This window comes from Cibotium barometz, chromosome 18 (genome assembly GCF_041138505.1).
Source record: "Cibotium barometz isolate CiBa-2024 chromosome 18, ASM4113850v1, whole genome shotgun sequence".
Taxonomy (NCBI): domain Eukaryota; kingdom Viridiplantae; phylum Streptophyta; class Polypodiopsida; order Cyatheales; family Cibotiaceae; genus Cibotium; species Cibotium barometz.
In genome coordinates this window covers 8,326,055-8,339,154 of record NC_141063.1, presented here as the reverse complement: position 1 = coordinate 8,339,154, position 13,100 = coordinate 8,326,055, and the positions used below count along the sequence as shown (strand labels likewise).

Genomic DNA, 13,100 nt, shown 5'->3' with positions numbered 1-13,100 from the left:
GTAGGCTGCAGGATGACCTGGGTCATCCCAAGAGGCTAGTTTCAAACAAGGTGCTCAGCGAGGGCCTTCTTGAGTTCTTTTGAAGGTTGGGGGGGCAGCCTTTCAGCAAATTCGTAAGGGCTATTGTAATTTGTCTATAGTAACAGATCCCAATGAAGGAGGAGCAGACATCTTAGGCTGTTGTCAGAATGTCCCAATTGAGCACTTCTTAAATCTTGGCTCTTTTCAAACTAATGCCATCCGAATCAATAACACAGCCAAGGCAATGAATTTTTGCCATGAAGAACTCAGACTTCTTATTATTAATATATAGCTCAATATTCTCCAAAAGTTGGGAGGACCTTTCTGACATCCTTCTCATGCTGTTTCTCAACAATTGAAAATACCAAAATATAATCAAGAAAATTGAAGACACAAATGGCCAATCAAGGGTTTGAAAATGCTCATCATTATATGATTGACTATGGCGAGTGCATTGGCCAAGCCAAAGCGCATGACCAAAACTCAAAGCGAGCCCATTTCATCCGAAAATCTGTTTTGGGGATGTCCCCCTCCAAGATTGGGACCTAGTGGTACCCACTCTTTAAGTCTGTCGTAGAAAAAATCTTGACACCATTCAAGCATTCAAAAATTTTGAAACCGTTCAAGCATTCAAAAAACTTGACACCATTCAATAGTTCAAAAATGTATTCAATGCAGGGCATGGAAAATTAGTTGTTGATTGTCAGCTTGTTGAGGGCACGATAATTGACACACAAAGAGGATGAGCCATTCTTCTTGACAAATAAAATTGGACCTGGTTGGATAAATCTTGATCGTAGTAGTTCTTCCAGGTGGTGGTCCAACTCAGCCTCCATAGAGTTACAAGGTGATAGGGGAATTTGCTAGGAGGTTTTGAGAGTGGGAGGAGATTATTGTGATGGTCCTCCAAAGCTAAGTCGTTCCATAGGAACAACTTTTGAAACTTGGCAAATAGTGTTAGCATGTGGAACTTGAAATGCTCTTAAAAGCCACTTACTATGGGTTCCAACTATGCTAGAGGATGTTAGAATTACACCAGGGCCTCTGTTGTGGGTGTGCCCGCCCTTATTAGGTGTTTTCTCATTTTTCCCCACTCTCCATATTTTTTTCCCATTTTTCCCTATTTTTTCCTATTTTTCCATGGCTTGGGTGGTTGCCTTGTGATGGTAGGATGTCCCAGTATAGCTGGCCGACTGCACGTGTTCACCTTCTGGAGCAGGTCGATTGTTGTGATCTGGTCGTGGACCTCTCAGATGCTGGCCGACTTCATTTCTGCTGGCCGACCGGTGTTGAGTGCAGTCGGGTGTCTGTCGGCTGCCCCTTCTACTGGCCGGCTACTCTCTTGGGGCCATATAAAATGGCCCCATAGCCCCCATGCCATTGTATCAGTCATTTGGGATTCTTTTGTGTATATAGAGCAGAGTTACACGGCTCTCTCTCTCCCTCTCTCTCCATTGCTGTATTTTTTCTGCACTTGCTGTTGTGTTCTCAGATTTTGTCTTCATCTCCGCTGCATATTCTGACAGAGGATTGTAAGGTGTTGAGGATAGCTTTGCTCTTTTACATAACCCTTTATTGCATTGAAAGCAACCTAGTTGTAAACATGTCTTTGGCTGCATGATTGAGAATTGAAAGCACTGGAAACAGCAGCTTAGTGCTTAGTTTTTGATGATCAGGACTTAGGATCTATCTATAGGCCCATATCCTCAGTTTCCTCCATTTCATGCTCTTTGTAGATCCTTTATGCCATTCAATATGTCCCCTTTCAGCTGCCATCGTGCTTCCATCTCTTCATTCTTGCTGGTATTGCAAAACTCATATCTGGCAAATCCTTGTGCACAGGCAGATGAGCATGCATGGGGGACATTTGTGGGTGATGTGGCGGTGTTCCGTTTGGCTTTTACTTCTGCAAGCATCCTTTGTGAGGGGTGTGGTGGTGTTCCATTTGCCTTTCACTTGTGCATGCATCCTTTGATTAAGAGAAACTGGAATTTGCAATGAGAATTTAGTACTTTAAAATCAAACTTTCAGGTATGGTACAGCAATGTTCCTCACACACGATTAGTCAAAGACAAGGGCGGACAGAACTGGATAGCAATCAAGAAAGACAAGTTTATTTTTCCTGGAGGTGGGACGCAGTTTGCCCACGGAGCTGACCAGTATCTGGACCAAATGGAAAAGGTCCGGAAATGCTAATCCTCTTATTTTGTTTAGATGGGTCAATTAAGCAAGGCTCAAATGCTCATTGTTTTTTCAGATGGTTCCGGGCATTGCTTTTGGACATCGGACCCGTGTTGCATTGCATATAGGGTGCGGAGTGGCTAGCTGGGGGGCTTATCTAATGTCTCGGAATGTGCTAACTCTTTCCATTGCCCCCAAGGATGTGCACGAGAATCAAATCCAGTTCGCACTTGAACGTGGTGTTCCGGCTATGGTGGCCGCCCTAGCCACACGACGCCTCTTGTATCCAAGCCAGGCCTTCAACATCATACATTGTTCGAGATGCCGTATTGAGTGGACTCGCGATGGTACATTGTTCCTATTTGTTGGTCAACGCATTTCTCAAACAATATGTTGGAATGTGCGGTGTAGTTGTGTGTGTCTATTTATGATTGGCTGAACCACTAGCAACTTATTTTTGTCATAAGTACTCGGTAGATGCTAAATAAATGATTCAAAAGAGCTCTTTTTTCCAAAAAGAAAGAGATCCTTCTACCTGTAGAAAAATGTGTACATCTGCATAAGCACATACCAACAGTCTAAAGAGGAGGGAAACTGCATGAAGAGGGAAGTTCTCCTTCCATAGCTGGCCGCTCTCAGATAGAGACTCCAGGGGGGTGGAGGAGGGAAAAGCTACAGCGAGAGTCCTGTAATGCCAAATGATGCCTCCTTGTGTGAGAAAGGGTCTGGGTCCCAGGTACAAAGAAAAGCAGCATGCTGCTACTACATGGCCTATGAGCCGCCCTGAAGGTACTCCCAGGGGCAGGGTAGGGTGTCTTAGGGGGGGGTCTATGGCTTTGCTTCCATATTAAGAAGTACGGTCGAAGCTTGAAGGTTTATAACTTTGTTGGTTGTTGTTGAGTGCAAAAGCTCTATCTCCAAACTTAGTCTGTAGACGCAAGCTTGGTAAGGTGGCTTGAGAGTACCACATGGATGTTAAAAAAGGACACCAACAAAGGAGTAGTACGCTGCGGTGTCTGCCAACTTCCAAGGTCTAGGAATGCAAGTTGCGGCAGCAGTAGCACCAATTGGCCCAACAGACAACATGGCAAATCAGCACGAGGTGACCTTGAAGTTGAAGGCCCTCCTTGGGAGAAGGAATAGCAGTACACAAGTCTTGTAATTGGGCTGTGTAGAAGCTAATAACACAAACAAAAGTTGGTGCAGTAGCTGTCAAAGGAAGGGCGGGTGTTAGATCACCGTAGCACCACTACGGGCGCTACCACAGGAGGGGACGGCCTCTGGCTCACCACCCAGCCACCACAGAGGAAGAATGAGGATTGCCCCTCATCCCCCAGGCTATATAGTGTGGGGCCTGCCGTCCACACTAGCCTGGCCGCCCATGACTCCGCATGGGCATCCTCTCCCACTGAACCCCTGATGGCCACGTCCTCGGCGCTCCGGCCGAGGCGTTGACGCTAAAGCCCTGTCTGGTCATCCGGTTTGCCGTCGGTCACAGGCATTACAGCCTACGTGACATTACTCCCCCCTTAAGAAGAGTTTTCGTCCTCGAAAACAAACTGGGGAAACCTCTTGGAAATTGCACTACGGCGTTCCCAAGTAGCTGCCTCCTCATCCCTGTGTGTCCATTTAACAAGTACCTCCTGGTACACTTTATGTCGGGTTTGTCTGTCACGATACTCTAGAATCTTTTCAGGTTCATGTGGTATCTTTGGTGGCTCTATCAAGTCCACCAAAATCTCTGGAGAAACTGCATTCTCTAACCCGTGAACTGATTTCTTCAGTTTACTGACATGGAAGACAGGATGGACTTGAGAACTCTCCGGTAACTCAAGTTTATATGCTACGTCCCCAATCTTCTTAAGGATTTTAAAAGGACCACAATATCTCGGAGAAAGTTTATCACACTTTCCCGTTTTCATGGTTTCTGACCTCGCAGGAACCTTGAGGGATACAAAGTCACCTTCTGCAAAGGTCACCTTTCTACGTCCTTTATCTGCATAAGTTTTAGCGCGATTCTGAGCGCTACGAATGCTCTCACGTGCGGCTCTCAGCATATCATTCATATCTTCAAGGAAATCCTTGACAAATTGAATCTTCTCCTTTTCTAGGCCTACAGCCATCGGAGATCTCGGCTGGAATCCATACATTAACATGAATGGTGTAAATCCAGTCGCTGAGTGTTTGGAGCTATTATAGGCAAACTCCAATAAGGGCAAGTACTCTTCCCAATTAGATTGCTTCTTACTAACATAAGAAGGCAACGTATCCTCTAGAATTTGGTTAACTCTTTCAGTTTGATCATCAGACTCCGGATGATCTGCCGTACTCATACTAAGAGTAGTATCCAACTTTTTGAAGACTTCCCTCCAAAAATGACTGTTGAACTTTCTATCTCTATCCGACACTATATCTGCGGCGGCGGGCAGGCCATATAGCTTGTAGAGATGTTCAATAAAGAGTTTTGCCAACTCTGGCGTTTTAACAGTTTTCTTCGTGGCGATAAACTTTGCCATTTTAGTTAACCTGTCCACTACCACCCACACCGAGTCATTGCCTCGACTCGTCTTGGGTAAACCAGTAATGAAATCCATGGAAATGCTTTCCCATTTCCCCTGAGGAATCTTTAGCGGATGGAGTAGTCCTCCAACATTAAGACGTTCGTGTTTATTGACCTGGCACTTATTGCATTTCAGCACATAAGTCTGGACGTCCTTAAACAAACTAGGCCAATAAAACTGTCTTTTTACTAGTGCATAGGTCTTCTGAACCCCGGGATGACCCGCACTTGGACTATCATGACTTTCTTTAAGAATTTGGGCCCGAAAGTCACCAATAGTTAGTACACAACTCTACCCTTGTAGAGTAAGTACCCGTCGTCAATGGAGTAATTAGCATATTTCTCCCCCCGACAAAGTTTATCACCCCCCTTTGAAGCCATGGCAGTCAAAGGTGATGAAGGGCCTACGTCAGAGCTCTCCGGCTCCAAACTATACCCGGAAGACACGACTAGTCTCTCCGGACTCACTCTCGCTTCCCTTCCCGTTGTACCTTTGGCCAGTCTCTCCGGACTAGCAATCCGTGCCAACGAGGGAGGTGGTCGCGTCTGTGAAGAAGTGCGTACGCGTACAGCGTGCCAGACCTCTGTAAAAGATGGATCGTGCTCACATAAACCACGTAGTGATTCCAAGAAATCATTCTTGAAGACTGTGAAACTAAGTTCATTAATCTGTGGCATGCGACTAAGTGCATCTGCCACCACGTTATACTTACCTTTCTGGTAACGTATCTGAAGGTTAAACTCCTGTAGAATCTCCGCCTACCGAGCTTTTCTACCCTTCAGTTTATTTTGACTTGAAAGCCATTTCAGACTTTCATGGTCCGTCCGGACCTCAAAAGAAGCTTACTGTACACAAGAATATCATCTAGGAAAACTACTACGAATTTTCCCAGATATGGACGTAAAATGCTGTCCATCAGCGTCATAAACGTCGCTGGAGCATTGGTTAGCCCAAATGGCATAACCAAAAACTCAAAATGCCCGAAACGGGTCCTAAATGCTGTCTTCGCAACATCTTCTACTTTAATTCTAACCTGATGATACCTTGATCTCAGGTCTACTTTTGTAAAGTATCTCGATCTATAGAGTTGATCAAACAACTCATCCATGCGTGGCATCGGATACTTGTTCTTAATCGTTATCTGATTAAGAGCCCTATAGTCTATGCACATCCGCATAGATCCGTCTTTCTTCTTTACCAGAAGAATAGGCGATGCCCACGGACTTGAACTAGGCCGAATAAAGCCTTTGTTCAAATATTCCGTCAATTGTTTTTCCACCTCCTGTGCCTCGGAGTGGCTTAGTCTATAAGCAGGTTTGCTTATAGGTTTTGATCCTGGCATAACTTCGATGCCATGGTCTACTTCTCTAGATGGTGGTAAGCCATCTGGCAAATCATCAGGAAAAACATCCTAAAATTTCTCTAATAAATTCATTAAAGTATCTATGTACTTTTTCTTTAATGTCTCTTTCACCTTGGATTTTTTCTTGTTTGAATCGCATGCATGCCAGACAAGGTTTTCAAACAGTGGGTCTCGTCCAAGGCTATTTTGTTTTCCTTGTTTGTCTACGCAAACATCATCTACAGTTTCATCTACGGAAACAGAATTTAAAAGAGGGTAACAAGCATATACCTCTGCTATCTGGCCTCTGCGGACCTCTGTGCATAGCTCCATGGAGGAAATAAGTGGTGTGGCGGGGACAGTACGATCGCCCTGCAGGGTAATGACTCTACCTCCATGCTCAAAACGTAGCGTATTATGTAGGTAACTCCGAGCTAGACTAGGGCCCAAGCCATACAGCCACTCCCTGCCTAGATATACGTCTGCTTTGGCTAAGTGCATGACCTGAAAGTCAAGCGGAGCCTCGTAGTCCTGCATAGATAATGGGATCCCCAATACTACGGTATTCCATACCGTTTTGTCATACCCATTGGCTTATACTCATGATCGCTCTGGGTCTCAGTCAACCCCAACTTCTTGACTAATGAGTAGTTGAAGAAGTTGTGGCTAGCTCCATCATCGATAAAAACTGACTCTACGGCCACCTATGATGCCATACATGCGGACCTACAGTAGGCTGCCACATCGCTGGTGTCACCCATCAAGCGTGATGCTCATCACAATGACACACTGTCACCTCTCTGAACTCTGCGGAACTGAGAGGGAGTCTCTGCACTGTATGCAACTGCCTAGAGGATTTACCATCTCTTTTGGGCTCGTTGCCGCTCGTGCTGGCTTTAAGCTTTGGACACTCAGCCTTCGTGTACCCTACATCGTTGCAATTAAAGTAGCGATTTTCCTTTCGCGCTTTAATATACTCCTCTTTTTTTTTGGACTTCGCTGTCTCTTTTCTTCCTGGATGGTCGCGGTTTTTTAGATCAATGACCACCCTGTCCTCCCTGGTCCATCCTATCCCCCTGCTTATCACTGCGGAACCCTTTTCTTTTAAGGCCTGACCTCCTCTTCTCACTACCCTCGGCCGTGCTCGAACCACCACGCGTACTATGGCGCTTGATGTCATCGAATATCTGCGCATACTTAATTGCCTTTGCTAAGTCTTTAGGCTGTAAGGGCTCTACGTACTCAAGGTAATCATCTTTGAGGCCTCTTTTAAAGCCTCGCAATGTCTGGAATGCATCGATCCCCTTTAGCTTGAGTACTATCTCCCTATAATCTGAGGTGTACTGAGTCAGGGATTTGTTCTCCATCGAGCACTTGTCCCATAACTCCCAGCTTCTCTCCACCTCATTAACAGGCAAAAACTCTTTTCCAAACATCGTTTCAAACTCCGTCCAAGTGGCAGGACGAGTTGTCAAACTCATCCACCACTTGTGCGCTTTGCCGGTTAATGAGAGGCTAGCCTCTACGGGTTGTATCCGGCTAGGCTGCTGTCGCAGCGCGTGCAAGTCTGACCACTTTGCTAGAAACATGTTGAGCGAGTCCTTGTTTCTCTCCTTCTCCTCGCCACCAAAACTAGGCGGCTTTAAGTCTTTCAATAACGATGAAGCTGTCTCTACGGACGGCTAGAAACATCGTTTCAAACTCTGTCCAAGTGGCAGGATGAGTTGTCAAACTCATCCACCACTTGTACGCTTTGCCGGTTATAATGAGAGGCTAGCCTCTACGGGCTGTATCCGGCTAGGCTGCTGTCGCAGCGCATGCAAGTCTGACCACTTCGCTAGAAACATGTTGACCGAGTCCTTGTTTCTCTCCTCCTCCTCGCCACCAAAACTAGGCGGCTTTAAGTCTTTCAATAACGACGAAGCTGTCTCTACGGACGGCCCCGCAGGCGCATCGGCCTGTACTCTTGCAACCACTGGCGAGGCTACGCTCACCCGTGCCGCAGGAGCAGGTCTATCACGAGGAGTCGGAGTACTAGCCGAGGCGGCTGTCAGTGCATCTAACCGTGTGGAGATGCTCTGTAGCATCGTGACTAAGTCAGCCTGGACTTTACCCATATTGTTCAGTTTTGCATTAAGATATTTAAAAAGTCCACTAGAGAGCTCCGTCTTTGTCAGGACGTCGGCAGGGTCCAATAGGTCATAATCGTTGTCGTCATATTCCAAGAGGTCCTCCTCGGTCCCCTCGACGACGTCGGTGTTCATGTCATCTGGCTCATCGGCCAGAAAGGGGTCATCTATACTGCGGCCGCTGCGGGCTCGTTGGGTCCTAAGGCGGGGTCAACAGACGAGGAGGGCGCTGGCGGATCACGCGTGATCGACGAGCGCACTCCGGACCCGACAACGATCGGGCGTATACGGCCTGACAATTCAGTCGGGGTTAAACCCGCGACCGAGGACAAGAGACCTGAAAACCCTAGAGAAGTAGAAGGCGGTGGGGACACACTACGCCTAGCAGACATATTTTAATTCTTGCACAAATAAAAATGCGAGAACTCGGAAATTACAAAAAACGCTAATAAAATGAGCAGTGGTGAGAGAATAGTCGCCCCCCTTACGACCGGTCGCCTGCGACTGTCGTCGACCCCGATTTGTGTTGCGCTGCGAGCCTCTACAAGTGTCGCTACTCCAGGATGCTCCGATCCGAGAGAAAGGTGCCTGCAACTCATAAAAAAATTATTCCCCGCGGGAACCTATGCCTGAACCACCCCGGATTATCCCTCCAGTGCCGGGAGAGAGATGTTTGTTTGTTTGTTTTTTTTCAAAAAAATAATAAAAATAATAAAAATAATAAAAATTGGCTGGCCGCTTGTGGGCTGGCCGCTGGCTGCGCTGGCCTGGCTGGCCGCCTGTGGGCAGGCCGCCGGTTCCCTCCACACACCAGACAGCACCAGACAGCCGCCTCTCTCTCTTCACAGCCGACCTCTCTCTCTACACCGGACGAAAAGCTCCAGCCGCCTCTCTCTCTACACAGCCGACCTCTCTCTCTACACCAGACGAAAAACTCTTCTTTCGCAGACAAGCTCCAAAGCAAAAAAAACGAAATTGCTTACGTGCAATGGAGAGCTTGGGTGTGTGCAACGGAGAGAGAGAGAGAGAGAGAGAGAGAGAGAGAGAGAGAGAGAGAACCAACCCTTCCAGCTATGGCCGCCTCCCTCCACACACTCAATTGTGGAGATAAGGATAAGATTTTTATTGAATGGTTGAAAACCATTGAGTGGGCTCCGGTCCTTGGTCACGCACGGACCCTGACCAAATGGAACTGACGCTCTGATACCAATGTTAGATCACCGTAGCACCACTACGGGCGCTACCACAGGAGGGGACGGCCTCTGGCTCACCACCCAGCCACAGAGGAAGAATGAGGATTGCCCCTCATCCCCCAGGCTATATAGTGTGTGGCCTGCCGTCCACACTAGCCTGGCCGCCCACGACTCCGCATGGGCGTCCTCTCCACTGAACCTCGGATGGCCACGTCCTCGGTGCTCCGGCCGAGGCGTTGACGCTAAAGCCCCGTCTGGTCATCCGGTCTGCCGCCGTCGGTCTCACAGGCATTACAGCCTACGTGACAGCGGGTCAGGCTACGAAGGAACAAGGGTCAATAGAGGCAATGGAAGACTAGGATTTTATTCTTTCATGGGCCACCAGGACAACCTTGCCTGGCGAGTTGTGGGAAGAGCTCCAGCCTCTCAGCCTCGACTTGATGGTTCCCAAAACTCCAAGAACTTGAAGGATGAGCACAAGGAGGAGGTGGAGCAGCCACGGCGGCTGCGTTGCTCCCGTTCTCATGAGAGCAGACAATTGAGTTGCAATGGAAGCTGGCACGAGAGTCAACACATCATCATTTCATGAAAAACCAAAGAACAATCATTCGCTTCGGCAATATCAGACCTAAAATGCACAAACCACAATGCAATATTAAGGCCTTCTTCCTTCACCTTCTCAGAGGCAATGGCAGTGGCTCAGCTTTGTGAGGACTTCGTTTGGTAAATCTGCTTGATTTTGAGAAGGCCTACGACGACAGGGTGGATTGGGCCTTTCTTAAAGGTCCCATGCTCCGGATGGGCTTGTTAGCCTTGCAAGTGCAGGTGATATCAATGCTTTACTCTTTTGTCCCACAGCCAAAATCTCATTCAAGGCACTTGTGAGGAGTGTTTTCCAATTTCTTGCTTGGTTTGTCAGTTCTTTCCTCGGGTCCCCTTTCTCTTCTTGTTTGTGGCGGAGGCCATGAGCAGCTTCTTGAGCTCCGAGGATACGGGTTTATAGGGCTTGTATCTTCCCATCCACATAGTGGATGTAGAGTACTTGTGCCTATGTGCTAGGGTTTCTGGAATAGAGAGAAGAGTATAGTGGAACTCAAACACAGGCACACACAAGTAGCCCTAAACCTACTGTATTGTATTAGGTATAACGATGTACAGAATGTTATGGAAGATGTTGACTGTAGATCACCTTTGGCCAGCCTCAGTCTTGAGAAATGCTATGCAGAAGCTTGATCGCTTGATAGAAAACGAGATGGGAATGCTGAATATCTACTCATGCTTATATAGGTGGCATCATTCTGATGCTGTTGGCCTGTAGAGGGACATGCCCATGACTGCATAAATGCTGGCTGACTGCTGCTTAATCTGGTTGATTTCCATGTGACACTTGCATCTTCTTCTACTGCTGCCCGCCATGCTCTAAAGGATACCCAATTGCTATACGCTTGGCTACAGGGCGGTACATGGAGGTATGTCACATTCTTCCCACTTGCATTGCAGCTATCCTGGTGTTCATATAACCTTCCCGTTCATAGAAGGAAAGGATCCAAGCAAAGCTTATCCAAGGCACCCAAAATCCCGAACACTACGAGACTACTTTGCGTCCAATGCAAAGGCTCACATTCCGGCCTTGCCGCTTCAGCATAAAAGCTTGCAACAAAGCCTGTGGATGACCAACTTTTGTCCAACTAGTTGTCCATGAAGAAAGGCTAGCGAGTATCCTCCTATAGCATGTGGGAAGCACATCCCAGAGAATGGCTTGACATTACGCTATCCAAACTCCAGCCACTGATGCATCGGCTCATATGGGTCGCACTACTTGCTTGAACCAACTCCAGTGCACTCCGACGGAAGAAAAAGCATAACCAAATACAGTACTCCTTAGAAAAGCTGCAACAGTCCTGCCCGGCACTTGTATGTCTAGACCACCATCTCCCATGAAACATACTCATCCTCTGATACACTGAAGCAAAAACTCTGGTTGTTGCCGATACAATCTCCAAGATATTTTCTGCGTGTGAAGACATACCAAGTGGCATATCCTCTTGAACCTCATACCAGCATGCACATCTTCCTGAGATGAAGACAAATCTGGTGACATGCCTTCTTGTGGCACCTCCATGAATTCAACAATTGAAAATACTCCACCCAATGCAAACAACAGATGAGAAGAGAGAAGAGTCCTCTTGTATAAGCCGTGAAACAATAGTAACCACCACTGAAGCCAAAGATTCTTCACGTACTGCAGATGGGCAATTGTGAAGACTCTCTCTTGAACTTGGCTGGAAACTTCCTTTGTTTGTGCTTGTGGCTTGATGCTATTCAACATCCTTGGTGTGTGCTCAATCCAAGAATGTTAAAAAGTTGAGATGCGCACACATGCATCTTCTTTACACTTATCCTTTGGTTCTGAAGAGGCCTCCTTCTTGGACTGTTCCTTCAATGTTCTTGAACAATCCTTTACGATGTGCTTGCTGGAGTCACACTTGCAACATTGACTGGCTAGTCGCTTGCCTCGGAACTCTTGAGAGAGTCGTGTCCGTGACACTTCTCGAGTTACTCTTCACGGCGTGAACAACTCCATATGCTTGACCTTCTACTTCTTAGATGAACTGCATTCGAGAGATCATAGGGTCAATGTGCATGAACATGTGCTTGAAAGGATGGTTTTAAACCATCCACAAAATACTCAACTTGCTTCGATCTTCGGACGGTCTTAGAGAGCCAGGCTAGATAGTCAGTAGTCAGGTATCAATTTGCCCTGTTTCTGTGCTCCCATTGCCTCTTCAAATTACATTGATAATCCATGGGAACAAACTCCTTCAAGACGGCCTTGCATCAATCCTCCGTACAGGTTGTTGGTTCTGGGCAAGAAAACAAGAGCAAAATGGAGAGCTTGTAGACACACATAGATGAGCACAACAGTCCACTTACATAGAGGTTGGCAGTGGAATACCTCATGTAAGAGTCACGAGTGAGATACATTAGCAAAAAGTAAAGAACTTTCTAAGCACAAAGTCCCAAATGGGGTCAAAACATATAGTGGCAAGTGTCCCTATAAATGTGTAAGTGAATCTAAGGTTATAAACCATCTATAAGTGCATCAAAAACTGTAGTGTGCCTAGCACTTATTAACCCCTAACACCTACATCTTCTTGATCAAGTTCCTACAAAGCAATCATACCATCAACTAAATTATCACCATCTTGAAGATAACGCTTCAGTCGACTCACATGAAATACTGGGTGGACACAACAGTCTTGTGGTAAGTCTAACTTATAAGCCATATCTTCGACTCATTTCAAAATCGTCCATGGCCCACAATATCTAGGCGACAACTTAGTAGATTTATCGACACCTGCACGAAGCGTCTCAGTCCTCCAAGGAACAAGTAGAAACACTTCTCCCCCTCTTTAAAAGAACAAGCTATCCGCTTAGGATTATCATACTTAACTGCTCGATCCATATCCTGACGGATATAATCGCAAGCTCTAGCTAAATTTAACTGCATTTGAGACAGAAATTGAGTTGCACTGGGTATCTTCTAAGGTAATCCAATTGTACCTGGCATCAATGGATGATACCCATAATTCAATTCAAATGGAGAAAAGTTTGTAGAGGAATGCTTGCACGATTTATACACAAACTCCAATAAAGGCAAATACTTTTTCCA

The 13,100-nt window shown here is 46.6% G+C and overlaps 1 protein-coding gene across 1 annotated transcript in view; it reads left to right on the top strand.

The window, feature by feature from the left end:
* Nucleotides 1–13,100, top strand: part of LOC147628877 (putative methyltransferase PMT11) — a 53,014-nt gene that overhangs the window by 3,578 nt on the left and 36,336 nt on the right. Inside the window, exons 2-3 of the mRNA XM_086812051.1 lie at nt 2,053–2,202; nt 2,279–2,549. Of these exons, the coding sequence (XP_086668177.1) occupies nt 2,053–2,202; nt 2,279–2,549 (421 nt within the window). The remainder of the gene's footprint in view (nt 1–2,052; nt 2,203–2,278; nt 2,550–13,100) is intronic.